The 18,326-nt window shown below is 39.8% G+C and overlaps 1 protein-coding gene across 2 annotated transcripts in view; it reads right to left on the bottom strand.

The window, feature by feature from the left end:
* Positions 1 to 18,326, bottom strand: part of Ythdc2 (YTH domain containing 2) — an 88,602-nt gene that overhangs the window by 29,040 nt on the left and 41,236 nt on the right. For both annotated transcript variants that reach the window (XM_045151692.1, XR_006637689.1), the window contains exons 18-23: positions 14,915 to 15,020; positions 12,707 to 12,826; positions 12,125 to 12,397; positions 8,046 to 8,172; positions 6,187 to 6,392; positions 5,457 to 5,652 (exon numbers count right to left, since the gene is read on the bottom strand). In XM_045151692.1, the coding sequence (XP_045007627.1) occupies positions 5,457 to 5,652; positions 6,187 to 6,392; positions 8,046 to 8,172; positions 12,125 to 12,397; positions 12,707 to 12,826; positions 14,915 to 15,020 (1,028 nt within the window). The remainder of the gene's footprint in view (positions 1 to 5,456; positions 5,653 to 6,186; positions 6,393 to 8,045; positions 8,173 to 12,124; positions 12,398 to 12,706; positions 12,827 to 14,914; positions 15,021 to 18,326) is intronic.

Here is an 18,326-nt window from a genome sequence, read left to right as displayed (position 1 = left end):
GTTCGACTGCAGTCTAGTCCCTGGTGTACCAATTCTCTTTAAATCTCACTCTTTCGCATAAAAAGAAAGCCCAGTCTGTTGGGCTTGCCTCAGGAAAAAAAAAATTTTTTTAAATAGTTTCTAAACATCTTAAGAAATGTACTGCAATATTTCTATAAGTTACCCCAAACGATAGACTAAATGAAGATCAAGCTTGGTCTCAAAAGATGTATGTACTCAGCTTCAGGAAGAACCATTGCTGCTTCCAGAAAGAAGTACAAGAGGAAGACCACTCACCTAAAATATGCACAACCGTCAAAGACTGGCTTAACTTAGAAGGAAGTACAAGAGGAAGACCACTCATCTACAATATGCACAATTCGGGGCTAGAGAGATGGCTTAGTGGCTAAAGTGCTTGCCTGCGAAGCCTAAGGACCCATGTTCAACTCTCTAGATCTCATGTAAGCCAGACACACAAGGTGACATAAGCGCACAAGATCGTACATGTGCACAAGATGGCGCACACATCTGGAGTTCAATTGCAATGGTTGGAGGCCCTGGCATGCGAATTCTCTGTCTCTGTCTCTCTCCTCAAAAATAAATAAATAAATGAATAAAACAAAATATGCACGACTATCAAAGACCAGCTCAACTCAGAAGTACAAGAGGAAGACTACTCATCTAAAATATGCACAACTGTTACAGACTGGCTCAGCTCAGAAAGGCAGCAGAGCAACAAGCAGATCCTGCACTGCTAATGAACTTATAAGTAAACAAAACTACTAAACATGGGCATGTGAATGAAATCTACATTTATATGGAAGAAGGTAAAAGGCTTGCTAATAATATAAGCTTTCTAGAAAATAGTATGTAAGGACTACTTAGTAGTTGGTACAGATAAAGGAGAAATAGTCTGAAAAAAAAAGAGCCATCCTTTAAATTAAAATCAACCACATTAAGAAACATAACCCTTAAATCAAATTATAAGACAGGCATGGTGGCACATGCCTTTAATCATAACACTTGGGAGGCAGAGGTAGGGGGATCACTGTGAGTCTGAGGCCAGCCCAGAACTACACAGTGAATTCCAGGTCAGCCTGGACTAGAATGAAACCCTACCTAACAACAACAACAGCTACAATACAAACCAAAACAATACAACAAACAAGAACAACAACAACAAAAAAAAATCAACTAACAGAAAGCAAAAATGTTTATAGCAATAAATGAAACTTTCTTGCTTTAAAAGATAAGATTAGTCAGTTTGAACATACAGCAATCAAAGCATAGTACACTTAAAAATCTTACTTAGAGCCATAATTCAACTAAAAGGAAATCATTGAATGAGAATTATTTCTTTTTGAAAATAACAGAATTAAGGCTGGGGAGATGGCTCAGTGGTTAAAGGGCTTACTTGTAAAACCTGCTGGCCTAGGGTTCAAATCTCTAGTACCCACATAAAGCCAGAGACCTAAAGTGGCACAAACGTCTGGAGTTGGTTTGCAGCAGCAAGAGGCTATGCTATGTCCATTCTCTCCCTCTCTCTCTCTCTCTCTCTCTCTGCAAATAAATAAGTAAATAAATCATATGAACAGAAATAAAAATACAACTGAAAGATATCTTTAAATATTTAAATAGCAAATTAATCTTCAAAATTAACACTCAATAATTGTAACTGCAAGAAAAGGGCTGAGTATAGAATAACTATAAATAATATTTATGTACTTCTATCAAGTAATCATCATTGTAAAGAATTTTAACCCAAGGAAAATATAAAATGAATGGAAACCATCAATGTATAACACCCTACTAGATCCACTCTCTCCCAAATAACCCACTACATATCTTTCTGTTTTTGCTCTTTGTCATACCAACTAACTAGCAAGCCTTAAGGTACTTCTGCCTCTGTAGTGCTGGGATTACAGATATGCACCACCATGCCTGGGTTTTGTATGCCTGTTGGTTACATAACAAGCACTTTATCCACTGAGCCATCTTGCCCAGCCCTGACTCCATTCCTTTTTATTTTTTTTTTTAATTTTTAAAAAAATTTTATTTATTTGAGAGCGACAGACACAGAGAGAAAGACAGATAGAGGAAGAGAGAGAGAATGGACGCGCCAGGGCTTCCAGCCTCTGCAACTCCAGACGCGTGCGCCCCCTTGTGCATCTGGCTAATGTGGGACCTGGGGAACTGAGCCTCGAACTGGGGTTCTTAGGCTTCACAGGCAAGCGCTTAACCGCTAAGCCATCTCTCCAGCCCCATTCCTTTCTTATAACATATTCAGAAGGGTGGTGTGGTGGTGTACACCTTTAATCCCAGCACTCAGGAGGCAGAGGTAGGAGGATCGCCATGAGTTTGAGGCCACCCTGAGATTATACAGTGAATTCCAGGTCAGCCTGGTCTAGAGTGAGACCCTACCTCAAAAAACAAAAACAAAAAAAATGTATTCAGGCTGTAGAGATGGCTTAGTGGTTAAGGGGCTTGCCTACAAAACCAAAGGACCCAGGTTTGATTTCCCAGAACCCACATAAGACAGCTGCACAAGGTGGTGCATGCATCTGGAGTTTGTTTGCAGTAGCTAGCAGCCCTGGAGCACCCATTTTTTTCTCCCTCTCCCCCTCTCTTAAATAAATAAAAATAAAAAATAAAACTAAACAAACAAAAAACCCCATATTCACCTACAACACTAGGCCAGTTTTCAAAACTCTCTTCTCAAATTACACAATATGCTTAAGGAAATACATTCTTGTGTCTTTAAAATACATTTATAACCTTCAGGTTCCCAAATCTGTATTGCCTAGGTCTCTTTCCTGAGTCTACGAGTTCCTTCAAAAATACACTTCAAGCCGGGCGTGGTGGTGCACGCCTTTAATCCCAGTACTCGGGAGGCAGAGATAGGAGGATCGCCGTGAGTTCGAGGCCACCCTGAGACTCCATAGTGAATTCCAGGTCAGCCTGGGCTAGAGTGGGACCCTACCTTGAAAAAAACAAAACAAACAAACAAAAAAACACTTCAATTAGGACATTGTCATTCACATCAAGCTAGATGGGTATTTGCAGTGGCCAAAGACCCTGCTCATGCTCACATACAAACTTTAAAGAAAGTAGCATCATTAACTGAGCAAGCTACTGTCGTCAAAAACCTTAGCTATACATGACTTCCCTCTCCTTCTCTCCCTCCCTTCCTTCCCCCTCTCTCTTTTATCACCTATACTCGGTACAACAGAATCTACTTATCCTCACAGTTGCTGCCAGGACCCTAGTTCTAAGCTATCTGTCACAAGACCAATACTTAATACAGTATTTGAAAAATATTTTCTGGGCTGGAGAGATGGCTTAGCGGTTAAGCGCTTGCCTGTGAAGCCTAAGGACCCCGGTTCGAGGCTCGGTTCCCCAGGTCCCACGTTAGCCAGATGCACAAGGGGGCGCACGCGTCTGGAGTTCGTTTGCAGAGGCTGGAAGCCCTGGCACACCCATTCTCTCTCTCTCCCCCTCTATCTGTCTTTCTCTCTGTGTCTGTCGCTCTCAAATAAATTAAAAAAAAAAAAAAAGAAAAGAAAAATACTTTCTGATTCACTGTATAACAAAGAAACTCAAAATTACAGGGCATGGTGGCACACACCTTTAATTCCAGCACTTGAGAGGCTGAGGTAGGAGGATCACCTTGAATTTGAGGTCAGACTGGACTACAGAGTGATTTCCAGTTTCACAAAAACCACAAAAAAAAAAAAAAAAAAAAAAAGAGGAGGGGGGCTGAGATGGCTTAGTGGTTGAGGCACTTATCTGCAAAGCCAAAGGACCCAGGTTCAATTTTCCAGAACCTACATAAGCCAGATGCATAAAGGAGCACATGTGTCTGGAGTTCATTTGCAGTGGCTGAAGGCCCTGGAGTGCCCATTCTTTCCCTCTCCCTAATAAATAAATAAAAATAGAAAAAAAAATTTTTAAAATCAAAAGTATGTTCAGATGTAAAAGAACACTTTAAATGCCTGTATCAATTCAATGAGAATATTTTGCAAATCATTAAGATAAAATATTAAGCCAGGTGTGGCAGTGCATACCTTTAATCCCAGCACTCAGGAGGCAGAGGTAGGAGGATTGCAATGAATTCGAGACCACCCTGTGACTATATAGTGAATTCCAGGTCAGCCTGAGCTAGAATGAGACACTACCTTGAAAAACCAAAAAGTTTCTAAAATTCTGATATAATGAAGACAAAATATAAAATAGTACAAGAAAAATAAATTTTTTAATGAAAGATAAGTTTACATAAGCAAACAAGTAGAAAGCTATAATATTAAAAGGTGATTGCATAAGGATAATGAGAAAATATTAGTGACTCATTATTCCCTTAAAAACTGCATTTATGTTATCATTTAAATTCACTGGAAAACAGGTTTCTTCCCATCAGTTAAGATGAATAAAAAACAAATCAGGGCTAAAGGCATGGCTTAGCAGTTAAGGCATGTGTCTGTAAAACCAAAGGACCCAGGCTTGATTCCCCAGGACCCACATTAGCCAGATGCACAAGGGGACGCACGCATTTGACAGAAAGCTGAAAGAAGCCATCTGCATGCAATTCAATAGGAGAAAGAGAAAACAACAATGAAGATACTCAACAGTGGGCACTGCAAGCCTTATATTTGGCCAGGCAGGCCAAATGAGCCAATGGGTATAATAGTGGCATGTCTGTCATGGTGGAAACCAACTGCCCTCTAATTGGACTGGAGGCCTGCTCCATAGGAGAGAATACATCCCTGATACTGAAAACTTAAAACAGGGTTAGTCATGAGCCCTAGGGGTGTTAACGTCTGCTGCTGTCTGGCTAAATGTATATACTATGCTTATCAAACTGCCCAGTAAGCAATTCTCTTAATGTTCATACCCTTATATTAATGCTACTCTCACTTTTGGTAGAGAATTTTCTCTTTTCAGATGGCAGTGACCTTGGGACTACTCAGAAGGTATCATGGTGCTGGAAAGAAGTGACCACAGTGCTCAGTACTATAATATCTCTATCACACCTTCCAAGGCTCAGGGTCTAATGTGGAAGAGGTGGCGGAAAGAATGTAAGAGCTAAAGGAAGGGTAGGACTCCTTACAACATGCTCCCCCCAGACACAAACTGGCCTGGATATCCATGACCTCAGAGTGACTGACACTACCTACACAAGACCATCATAACAGGAGGAAAGGACCATGCCATCAAAATAAAAGAAAGACTGATTGAGATGGGGAGGGAATTTGATGGAGAATGAAGTTTCAAAGGGGAAAGTGGGGGGAGGGAGGGTATTACCATGTGATATTTTTTATACTCATGGAAGTTGTTAATAAAAATTTGAAAAAAAATATACCTTAATATTTGTGCATTGTCTCACTATATCAACAAACTGAACAAATTTTTGTAATTTTTACAATCTTTTTGGCTTAGTTTTTTCACATATGTTTTGGTTTCCTCTGTCACAGCACACTTACCTCTAAAAGAGGAAGGTTCTTGAAGAGCATTACTTGCCAGCCTGGCTGGTCCACAGAACACTGACACAGTGACAGGTGTGACTGCAGAACAGCATCTAATGTTAGCTATCCGATGGGCTCTGGTCATTTCATCATAAATTAGCCAATCTGTGGGCAGGGCCTGGATTGCTGCAGCCTGACCATTGGCTGGAGGAATCTATGATGAAAACATATAAATAAATTGCTAATTACATAATTTTTTGGAAATATATTAGTTTTGCTAAAATCAATGATTTTAAAGCAAGTTACTTCTCATGTAGTTTTTTTAAAAATATATTTTATTTATTTATTTGAGAAAGAGGGAGAGAGACAGACAAAGAATGGGCATGCCAGGGCCTCCAGCCATCGCAAACGAACTCCAGATGCATGCAACGCCCATCCCCCTTGTGCATCTTGGCTAATGTGGGTCCTGGAGAATTGAACCGGGATCCTTTGTCTTTGCAGGCAAATGCCTTAACTGCTAAGCCATCTCTCTAGCCCTCATGTAGTTTATATATAAGCCCTCATTACACTTCCAATGTTACCTCTCCCAACTTTTTAAAAAGAGTTAATAAAAAATGTGTTCCAGTGTTTACCTATATATTAGTAATTAATTTCCTGCAGCATATAGGTATTTGTAGTATTTTTTGCTGCTTTTCAACTGCCTAAAATAGATTCACCACCAGGCCTAAGATCATTCCAAATGCTTTACCTTCTTATATTGTGGCTGACTGAGAACTGAAGTGGGATGGAATCGTACTTTCTTCTCCTTGGGCCCTGTCAATACTATGTTCTCTCTGTCCACGTGGACTAAGTTAGGATACATGCCTGCCACCAGCGCAGCTTTAACCACAGCCCAGTTCTCCGAGTTTGTGTTAACATCTCGAATGTCACCACCACCACGAGCTCTAACAAAACCTACACAGGGGAAAAAACCAAGGCAATCTTTTCTATTGTGAAACAGGTACTTTAACATTTAACATAATAAAACATCTGAATAGCTCAACATAATTTATCTGAAAAGTCTAAAATATAGAACCAACATAGGAAAATTTAGGTCTGTTCAGGCTAGATTAAGTATATTTGTTAGGACTGGGTCTCATTATGTGGCCCAGACTAGCCTTGAATTCACAGACCTCTTGCCTCGGCCTCCTGTGCTGGGATTATAGGCATATGACCATTATGGCTAGCTCTAAATGCACATTCTTGCAGAAATGTTCTTCATTGGCTTCTATCAGAAACATACTAAGTTCTTAACTAGAAACCCACTCTTCTTATGATGATCATGTTTTGGTTTTCAAAGGTAGTAACTGTAGAGGTTCAGTTAAGTGTATGTGTGTGTATGACTATATATGCATATGTGCACTTGACACATACACACATGACTCTTTCTTAAATTTCAAAACTCACATTTGTCCAATTTGAGATAATCCTCCAGTTCCTTCTATCTATTACTTTGGCACTTCAGCTAACCCATAAATCCAGACAGTGATAACTTAAAAAAAACAAAATTCAAGGAAGTAATTCAAAAATGCACAGACACTAGGCTCCTCTTGAAAAAGAATGAAAGGGGTGGAGAGATGGCTAGCAGGCAAAGGTGCACTTGCAAAGCCATTGACCTGGGTCCAATTCTCTGGCACCCATGTAAAGCTGAGTGCAAACAGTGGCAGCATGCATCTGGCATTTGTTTGCAATGGCAAGAGATCATGATGTGCATGTGCATGCATGCACGTGCGCACACACACAAAATTTTCTTTTAAAAAATTAAGTGCATTCAAAGTATTTAATTCAAGCAATCACCAATTATTTGATTGTTTCAAACTATCAATCTTCATAAATTTTTATTTATTTTTTAAAAGATATTTATTTGCTGGGTATGGTGATACACGCCTTCAGTCCCATCAGAGGCAAGAGGATCATCATAAGTTCGAGGCCAGCCTGAGACTACATAGTGAATTCCAGGTCAGCCTGGGCTAGAGTAAGACTCTACCTTGAAAAACAAAGAACAACAAAACAAACAAAAAACAAAAAAAAAATATTTGAGAGAGAGAAAGAAAGAGGCAGACACAGAGAGAGAATGAGGCCAGGGCCTCTAGCTTCTTCAAACTGACTCCAGGCACATGAGCCACCTTGTGAATCTGGCCTTATGTGGGTACTAGGGAACAGAAACTGGGTCCTTTGGCTTTGCTGTCAAGAGCCTTAACTACTAAGCCATCTCTCCACTCTTAAAGTCTTATAATTTCTTTCCATAGAGCTAAAATAATTGCTCATTAGTAGTCACAAAAGAAGATACTATAACTACAAAATTCAAATTGCTCATTGCCAGAGTATCAAAGGGTCTAGATTCTATTCATGTAGTTTCTACAGTAGCTTAAGTAACATGTTACTTCTTCAAGCAAAAGTTCAGGTACTGTATAAGACTACAAATCAGTTCATGAATATAAGATACTCAATGATATATAAACAATAGAAGCTAGTGTTAAATTAGTACTAAAAATATTATGAGGTATGGGCAGGAGACTCGCCTAAGCAGCTTAAGTAGGTTCTTTTCTGTGGTGATATTTTTTTTACCTGATGCTCTAAGTTGACCAAGCAACTGTGTCCTCATGCCTATAATTATTTCCATGGTAGCTTGTGAGAGAAAATTCTTTTCACAAAAGGCACGCTCCCATCCATCACTTCGTGCTTTCTGCCAGGCCTATAAAAATAATCACAAAATAAGACACATTTATTAATCAATTATTTTTTTTATTTTTTAAAAGTTTTTCAAAAATTTATTGGAGAGAGTCAGAGAGAGAGAGAGAAACAGACAGACAGACAGTCAGACAGAGACAGAGAGAATGGGCACGCCAGGGCCTCCAGACACTTCAAATGAACTCCAGACACATGTACCACCTTGTACATCTGGCTTATGTGGGTCCTGGGGAATTGAACCAGGGTCCTTTGGCTTTGCAGGCAAACATCTTAACTACTAAGCCATCCCTCTAGCCCTTATTTTTTATTTTTAAAATATTTTATTTATTTATTTGAGAGAGTGCATGCGAGAGAAAGAGAATATGGGCACCCCAAGGTCTTGAGCCACTGCAAATGAACTCCAGACGCTTGCACCACTATGTGCATCTGGCTTACGTGGGTTCTGGGGAATTGAACCTGGGGTCCTTAGGCTTTGCAGGCATGCAGCTTAACTGCTAAGCCATCTCTCCAGCCCAACCAATTACTTTTTAGAACACAAAGTGAGTGAAGACCACTCAAAATCAATTATTATCTTTTTAAAATTTTTATTTATTTGACAGAAAGGGGGGAGAGAGCGAGAGAATGAGTGTGCCAGGGCCTCTAGCCGCTGCAAAATCCAGACACCTGCACCACCTTGTACATCTGGCTTTATGTGGTACTGGGGAATCGAACCTTGGTCCTTTGTCTTTCCTGGCAAGCACCTTACCTGCTAAGCCTTCTCTCCAGCCTGCCAGTTTTTACTTTAATGATTCTACAAATCTGGGACTTTATAATCAAATAAGACGTAATGTAAATTCAAATCTATAATATCCATTGAATTAAAAAAATCTCATTAAGAATTCATTATCAAGTAACTCAAAGAGCCAATACAGAATATTTACCTTCTCAGATATATGTTCTAATTTTATTGCATAAAATTGTGGGTAGCAAGCTGGAGAGATGGCTCAGGACTTGAGGTGCTTGCCTCCAAAGCCTAGGACCTGAGCTCAATTCCCATAAAGGCAGATGCACTAAGTGGTGGATGTATCTGGAGCTGGTTTGCAGTGGCAGGAAGCCTTGGTGTGCCCATACCCACTCTGTGTCTGCCTCTTTCTCTCTCAAATGAATAAATAAAAATTTTAAAAAGTGTGGGTAGCTTTCAACTAAACCATTATAATATTTTTATATCTAACTATTTTGTCATTCCATAAACAATCTGAATATCAATCTCCCAATTTGTCAGAGAATGGAAAATATGATTTCTAACACACATACACACACACACACACACACACACACACACACACACACACACACACACAGATGAATATAAATGTAATAAGTATAAAAAAGTAAGCCAGTAAGCCAGGCATGGTGGCACACGCCTTTAATCCCAGCATTCAGGAGGCAGAGGTAGGGGGATCACCATGAGTTCAAGGCCACCCATAGAGACTCCATAGTGAATTCCAGGTCAGCCTGGGCTACAGTTAGAGCCTACCTTGGGGTGGCAGGGGGAGGAGTATATATAAAGTACATATAACAAATATAAAGGTTTTTTTTGCTTTGTTTTGTTTTGTTTTTCAAGGTAGGGTCTCACTCTAGCCCAGGCTGACCTGGAATTCACCATGGAGTCTCAGGGTGGCCTCGAACTCACAGCAATCCTCCTACTTCTGCCTCCTGAGTGCTGGGATTAAAGGTGTGCACCACCATGCTTTAAAAAAAAAAAAAGTGTTCAGTACAGGGGCTGGAGAGATGGCTTAGCAGTTAAGGCATTTGCCTGCAAAGCCAAAGGATCCCAGTTTGATTCTCCAGGACCCATGTAAGCCAGATGCACACATGGGCACATGCATCTAGAGCTCATGTGCAGTGGCTAGAGGCCCTGGCATGCCCATTCTCTCTCCCTCTTTCTTGCTCTCAAATAAATAAATAAAATATATTTTAAAAAATATATAGTACAAAAAACCTGCCTTAAAAATATTTTATTTATGAGAGAGAGAAATAACAGATAGAGAATAGGCAAATAAAAACCAGATAGGAACTCTATTCCTCTATCACTTAATTGATCTATAATATATGGCACTTAATATCCCACTAATAATAATGAATCATCCATCTCTCAATATTTATAACAGAGCTTACAATTATTTTAACAATTACATGTGCTGTAAAAACCCTGAATGTACAAGAGTTCTTTGTGCTCTAACAAAGAGAAATTAAAAAAAAACCAAAAAGTCAAGGGCTGGAGAGATGACGTAGTGGTTAAGTGCTTGCCTGTGAAATCTAAGGACCCCAGTTCGAGGGTCCATTCCCCAGGACCCACGTAAGCACAAGGTGGCACATGCATCTGGAGTTTGTTTGCAGTGGCTGGAGGCCCTGGTGCACCCATTCTCTCTATCTGCCTCTTTCTCTGTCTATCACTCTCAAATAAATAAAAAATAAACAAATTCAAAAAACAATACAATATAAGCACAGTCTATTCAAGAAAATTTAAGGATCAAAAAGATATTTCTATATAACACACTTATATATCTGAATCTCTATGCTATATATTTTTTTAAAATTTTATTTTTATTTATTTGAAAGCAACAGATAGAGGAGGCAGAGAGAGAGATAGAAAGGGAGAGAGAGAGACAGAGAGAGAGAGAGAATGGGCACAACAGGGATTTTAGCCACTGCAAACGAACTTCAGATGCGTGTGCCCCCTTGTGCATCTGGCTAACGTGGGTCCTGGGGAATCGAGCTTCGAACCAGGGTCCTTAGGCTTCACAGGCAAGTGCTTAACCGCGAAGCCATCTCTCCAGCCCACTATGCTATATTTTATTTCGCTCCTCAGAAGCTACTTTCTTCATCTTTTCTTCCCTCACTTTCTCACTGATATCTTAAAAGGTTTTAAATGAGTTTTTGATTTTGCTTTACAATATTAAATTCTTAACACAGTGTCTTGAGTGTACAAGGAAAAGATAAACTGTGAAAAAAATATCAAATGATACCAAATTCAAGACAAGTTTCTTCCAAGCTTTGTTCTATGTTCTTTAAATAATACACACTGGCTCTTGAGAATTTTAGGACATTCCTTGCCCCAGTCATGATTCAAAGACAAGGAACTCATGAGGTTACCCTGAGACTACACTGTGAGTTCCAGATCAGCCTGGATCAGAGTTGAAACCGTACTTCAAAAAACCAAACCAAACCAAAACAAAGATAAGGAACTCAATATCAAAAAACAACTACAGGGCTGGAGAGATGGCTTAGCGGTTAAGCGCTTGCCTGTGAAGCCTAAGGACCCTGGTTCGAGGCTCAGTTCCACAGGTCCCACGTTAGCCAGATGCACAAGGGGGCGCATGCGTCTGGAGTTCGTTTGCAGAGGCTGGAAGCCCTGGCGCGCCCATTCTCTCTCTCTCCCTCTATCTGTCTTTCTTTCTGTGTCTGTCGCTCTCAAATAAATAAATAAATAAATAAAATTAAAAAAAAAAAAACAACTACAAATAAAAATATAAATAAATACATGCACACATTAAGAGGAAAGAAAGATAGATGGATAATTTTCACACATTAGGAACAGGTAGATATTTTTCTGTGCTATTAAAAATGTGACTTCTGAAAAAAATTAGTGGAAGTTTATTACTGTTTACAATTAGTATAACTTTTCAAACAGTTACATGACTTGGAAATACGTAATGCGTAAAATACAAAAGCTCTAGAAATGAAAGACAGGGACTGGGGAAATGGCTATAGTTAAAGATGCTTGTTGACAAAGTCTCTTGGTCTGGGTCAATTCCCTACCCATGTAAAGCTAGAACCAAAAACTGGTACATGCACCTGGTGGTCTTCTGTAGGAGTAAAGGACCCTGGCATGCTCTGCCCCACATACACATACACATGCAAATGAATAAAATACATAAAAATTTTAGACAAGAAAGGAAAAACAGCAATGGTACCTGGAATGCTCTGAGAAGTGCCATGTGGTCACTGAATGTTCCTGCAGTGAAACGTTTCCTACAAAGCATAGCTGCGCGTTTTTGAGAGGCTTGGGTAGGCAGTACAAAAGGGTCTCGATAAGCTAGTGTGCAGGCAATTGTCAGGATAGGGTCCAGACACTTTAAAACCACAGCACACAGTACCATTTTACCAAGGTGTGGTTCTACTGGCAAGTCAGCCAAATGGTATCCAAGTTCTGTCAGGTCTTCCCAGGCATCCATTGCATCTATTGTCTAAATAAAGGACAGAGAGTAGAATGGGACATACCTCAAAGCTACATTTAATTCAAAAGTCCACAAGCAAAAAAAGGACAAATATTCTTTATCTCATTAAATGTATTTTTTGTCAAATATGTATACAAATATGTATACTATACATACACATATATTTTACCTACTTTTAATTACAAAAGTACTGTTCAAAACACATGATAATTTGACAGTTTATAAAAGAATAAAATTATTTAAGACACATTCTCAGTAGGTTTAAATTTCATAATACATAGTATAAAACAAGCTAGTCAGAATAGTGAAGACACCAACCTTAAGCATCTGGACAGCATTTCTTACAATCAAAGCAGGTGGAGGTTCCGGAGCTTTCATAAGGAAGTCGGCAATGGTACAGTTAACAGGAGCCAGTAGTTTGGTATGTAAACAAAGCTCCTATAAATCAAAACAGTAAATGACTTTGAAAAATTAAAAAGAGTCCAATATTAGCTTTGTTTTTTAGATCACATGACCTATCATTCCCAAAAACAGACTAGCAGAGTCTCTGATTAGACAGAAGACTCAAGGGAACAATGGTGAGACACAGGCTCACACTTTGTCCTCAGTGTCAAATCCTGAATAAACACTCTGAGTCAATTCACACCTAAAATGACCACTGCCCCTGTGGCAACGTTTTCTCACAATAGATCTCACAAATGACAGGGTTACTATCCAAATAAATCATTTTTCTCCCTTATTCTTGCTGCATTCTAACATCTTTTATCCATCTGACAAATATTTAGGTGCTTTCTATGTGCAAGACACTGTGCAACAAGTTAGAGAAAGAGGACACACCAACAGGTATATGGTCTCACAGAACTTATACTGTACTGAAAAACAGACCTCCCACAACAACTTTAACATACTTATTTATTTAGCTACCTAACTATAACTGTGATAAGTACTATGAAGGACACAGGAACCAAAGCAATAAAATAAAATTTAATCAAGTTCCAGATATAAGAGGAGAGGAAGGTCATGTAGGAAGTCAAAGACAGCTTCCAAGAAGAAATGACACTTAAAGATTGAGTTTACCATAAAAGAAATTAGAGAGGAATTTAGATAGAAGGGCTAAGTACATGTTAAGGCCCTATCAGAAAATAAAACAAAATGTGTTTAAAAAATTAAAACTAAACTGGGGAGATAACTCAGTAGGTATAGTGCTTGACTTGCCGGCATAATGGCCTGAATGCAATCCTCAGTACCCACATGAACGCTGGGTGTGGTGGCATGCACCTGTGGTCCTAGTGCCAGAAAATAGATCCTTGGAGCTTGGCCAGTAGCTAGGTTAGCCTACCCAGTCTTAAAAAAAAAAAAGAGGTGGGGCTGGAGAGATGGCTTAGCAGTTAAGACATTTGCCTACAAAGCCAAAGGACCCAGGTTTGATTCCCCAGGACCCATGTAAGCCAGATGCACAAGGGGGTGCATGCGTCTGGAGTTAGTCTGCAGTGGCTGGAGGCCCTGGCACACCCATTCTCTCTCTCTCTCTTTCTCCCTCCCCTGCCTCTTTCTTGCTCTCAAATACATAAAATATATTTTTTTAAAAAGAGGTGGACAGTATAGCTGAGAATGACACCCAGAGCATGCACCACACATGCAAAGTTCCTAAAACTACTGGTGTGAGCAGAGACAAGAGGAAGAACAGACATGGAAGACATTTGTTAGGCTAAGAACTTTCAATTTTATCCCAGGAGGAAAAGAAATTCTTGCATGGGTACACCTCAGGTATATGAATGTAAAAACTGTGATCCTGCCTCCCTTTAAATACTGGAAGCCAATGTTCAGGCTTGCACACTCAAGAATCACATTATTGTCTTTCTGGTAGTGCTGCAAGAAAATACACAGGTTGTGGTTGTTCTGTGAAGGCAGAAGCACAAAGAAAAATGATGAATAAAAACCTAGCAATCAGAGCCGGGTATGGTGGCACATGCCTTTAATACTCGGGAGGCACAGGTAGGAGGATCACCGTGAGTTCGAGGCCACCCTGAGACTACATAGTGAATTCCAGGTCAGCCTGAGCTACAGTGAGGTACTACCCTGGAAAACCAACCAACCAACCAAACAAACAAACAAAAAACAACCTAGCAATCAGCTTCTCAAGTCACCAACGTGCCCTTGACGTCTCATACTGAAGTCACCAATGTGACCTCGGCATCTCACATTGAGATTCTAGCATTGCCTGTTGCATTCTAAGTACTTTCTAATTCAAGGTCAGCACTATGTAACTGAGACTCTTCAAATGCATGAAAACCACCAACATAGTTATGAATGCCCTATAATTTCAGTAGCTCTTCAAAATTTGAAGGTTTTTAATTACATTTTTCTATGTAGAAAAATTTTTGTTATAGACATATCAACTCTCTCTAATATAGATCTTAAAATTCTGTTTTGTAAACATTTTAGAAAGTCCAATGCATTGAAGTGGAAATTGAACTTCTTCCCCTCAGCCACACACAAACAAGCTTTTAAATTAAAAGTCTCTACCTGCAGTGGCATTCTCAAAAGCTCTGGAGTCTGAAATTCCAGCATGTTCTGAAATCGGAGTCTACTAAACAAACGGAAACAAACTCCAGGTCTGCATCGCCCCGCCCTAAAAAAAAATAAAATACAGAATTAAAACTCAAATAAGGAATAAAGGTTATAATAATAAAACTCTAAAGTAATGTGATAGAAGAGAAAAAAATAAATCAAGAGAAAAAGTGAATTAAAATCAAGACTTTTGAGGTTTAGTCTTTATTGATCATCTATGAATCCTGAACCCTTCTAGAAGATACTTCATAGTCTGAGACTCATTCCATTTACTGAGTGATATTTATAAATGACACTTATCCAATATACTCTCTATGGTTATGTTTGAAAAATCAAAAGAAGTAACATAAAGTTAAAAGCAAGCAAAACTCAAAGCACAAATAAATGGTTAGTAACTCAAGTTCAATCATTTGGGCTGGAGAGATGGCTCAGCAGTTAAAGTACTTGCCTGCAAAGCCTAAGGACCCAGGTTCGATTTCCCAGTACCCACATAAGCCAGATGCACTAAGTGGCGCATGCATCTGGAGTTCATTAACAGAGGCTGGAGAGCCTGGTGCACCCATTCTCTCTGTCTCTTCCTCTCAAATAAATAAAACATTTAAAATAAATAAATTCAATCATTTTTATTGAGCTTTTACCAAGCATGTGTTCCGGCACACTGATAAGAGTTGTACAAATTATGTATTACTCATCCTCAAAGGACTACCATGTTCACCCTCTTTGCAGAAGTATATAACTTCTTGGAAAGAAACAGGAAAATATTATGAATTAAAGTCATCTCTTTCATTCTGTCAGTAGTCAGGGTAACAGCGAATAGAAGGGTTGAATGTGCTAATATCATGACAGATATGCAAAAGTTTCTCCATCCTTATTAAGCTCACAATCCAACAAGGCAGAGAAAACTACAGCAAGCTCTGACATTGCTAGACCATTCCTTCATCATCAAATCCTTCTTGACAGCAGAGCCTGCAGCTTTCCCACCCAGCCACCTCCTCCTGGGAATTTCTCTTTGCCCAGAGTGTAAATGCTGATGCTCCTCTGAGACTAGACCATAGTCCTTAGCTCCTCCTGGACAACCCTTCTCTGTTGAGGTGATTTTAATTATACTCCCAGCTTCAGTTTGCATCAGTCCCAGCCCCACCTTGTGCTAATTATAATCCGCACTTCAGTAGCTTCTGGGACAGCTCTGCCTGCACTTGAGGTCAAACCAGCACAACTAAGTTAATTCTTCCCAACACAATCCTCCTTACCACTGTTTCTAACTGATAACACAGTAACTAGATTTAATTTATTTCCTTTTCTTTTTTTGGTTTAAATAATTTCCTTTTCTTTTTTTGGTTTTTCAAGGTAGGGTCTCACTATATAGCCAAGTCTGATCTGGAATTCAGTATATAGTCTCAGGTGATCCTCCTACTTCAGCCTCCCAAGTACTGGGATTGAAGGTGTGTACCACAACGCCTGGCACTCATTTTTATTTAAACCACCATTATAATAATGCAGGCTATCATCTCTCACTGGTATAAATGAAAATATTAATGAAAAGGCCTTATAGTAGGTTGCCTGTCATTTTTTTTGTCTCTATTGACCCATTTCCCCAAAAGCTGAAAGACTACTATAAACATATTAGAGCCTGACACAATAAGATAATAATGCAGTATAGACATTTTATTAAGTTATAAATATAGAAATCGTGTCCTTCAGTCTGTTTTTCTTTTTGTTATTTGAGTCAAGACATTGCTATGCAGCCCACGTTGGCCTTGAGCTGGCAATCTGTCTTTTTTCTCAAATACTGGAATAATAGGTGCTTGTGCCCCACCACCCCTACACTAGGCTCATGATGTATTCTTTTATATGTGTTAACATATAACATACAGATTTTTTTTTTTTTAAGATAGGGTCTCATTATGTGCCCCAGGCTGGCCTAGAACTATGTAGTCCAGGCTAGCATTGAACTCATGATCCTTCTGCCTCTGCCTTTGCCGCTATAGGCAAATACCACCAAGCCCAGATCATGAGGCCTTCTTTTAAAGTCAGCATTTGATATTTTCTGGCCAATAAAAATTCCAGAAGAGAAAAAAAAACTGTACCTTTTAACTCCCCCCCACCCAAGGTAGGGTCTTGCTCTAGCCCAGACTGACCTGGAATTCAGTCTTAGGCTGGCCTTGAACTCACAGCAATCCTCCTACCTCAGCAATGCAACTGGCTTACATGGGTACTGGGTAATCAATCCTGGGTCCTTAGGCTTTGCAGGTTAGCACCCTAACCACTAAACCATCTCTCCTGCCCAGATTTATATTTTTACTTTTGTGTGCATGCACATGTATGTGTGCAGAGGCTAGAGGCTGACATTTGAGTGTCATCTTCAGTTAATCTCCACCTATTTTTTAAAAATTACGATTTATTTGAGAACGTGTGTGTGAGAGAGAGAAAAGAAAATGGGAGTGTCAGGGCCTCTAACCATGGCAAATGAACTCCAAATACATGTGCCACCTTGTGTGCCTGGCTTTATGTGAGTACTGGGGAACTGAACCTGGGTCCTTAGGTTTTGCAGGCAAATGCCTTAACTGCTGATCCATCTCTCCAGCCCTCATCCACTTATTTTTTTATTTTTTTTGGTTTTTCGAGGTAGGGTCTCACTCTGGTCCAGGCTGACCTGGAATTAACTCTGTCATCTCAGGGTGGCCTTGAACGCATGGCAATCCTCCTACCTCTGCCTCCTGAGTGATGGGATTAAAGGCGTGCGCCACCATGCCCGGCCTCCACTTATTTTTTTATGACAAGGTATCTCATTGAACCTTAGTTCACAGAAGATTCGGCTCAACTAGTGAGCCAACAAGTCCTAAATCTTCCGTCTCTGCCTCCCCAATGCCCCATCACTGCTGGGCACAGTGTGTGAATGCATATGTGCACACATGTGCTACAAAGCACACATGGAAGTCAGAAGACAGCTTTGGATGTGTCTGTCCTTTGTCTTCCACTTTGTTTGAGGCAAGGTCTTTCATTGCATGCTGCTGCTTCTGCCAGGCTAGCTGGCCCATGAGCTTCAGACATAGTCTCCTATCTCTGTCTCTCATCTCACTGTAGGCTTGCTGGGATTACACTATTGTGTTCAGCTTTACATGGGCTCTGGAGAATCTGAACTCAGGCACTCATGCTTTATCCATTTTTCCACAAACCTATGCACAATTTTTTTTAATCTGAGTGCTAAGGATACAATCTTAGGTCCTCATGTGCACATGGCCAGCACTTTGTTGAGTGAAACATCTCCCTCATCCCTACACCTTTCCTTTTAACAGGCACCTAATATGGTATTATGTGGTTACCACAACTGATTTAATAACTTCAGTACTGGTGGGCACCATACTGC

Source organism: Jaculus jaculus, chromosome 6, assembly GCF_020740685.1.
Source record: "Jaculus jaculus isolate mJacJac1 chromosome 6, mJacJac1.mat.Y.cur, whole genome shotgun sequence".
NCBI lineage: Eukaryota > Metazoa > Chordata > Mammalia > Rodentia > Dipodidae > Jaculus > Jaculus jaculus.
Note: the sequence above shows the minus strand (reverse complement) of the source record. Positions and strands in the feature narration are given on the sequence as shown.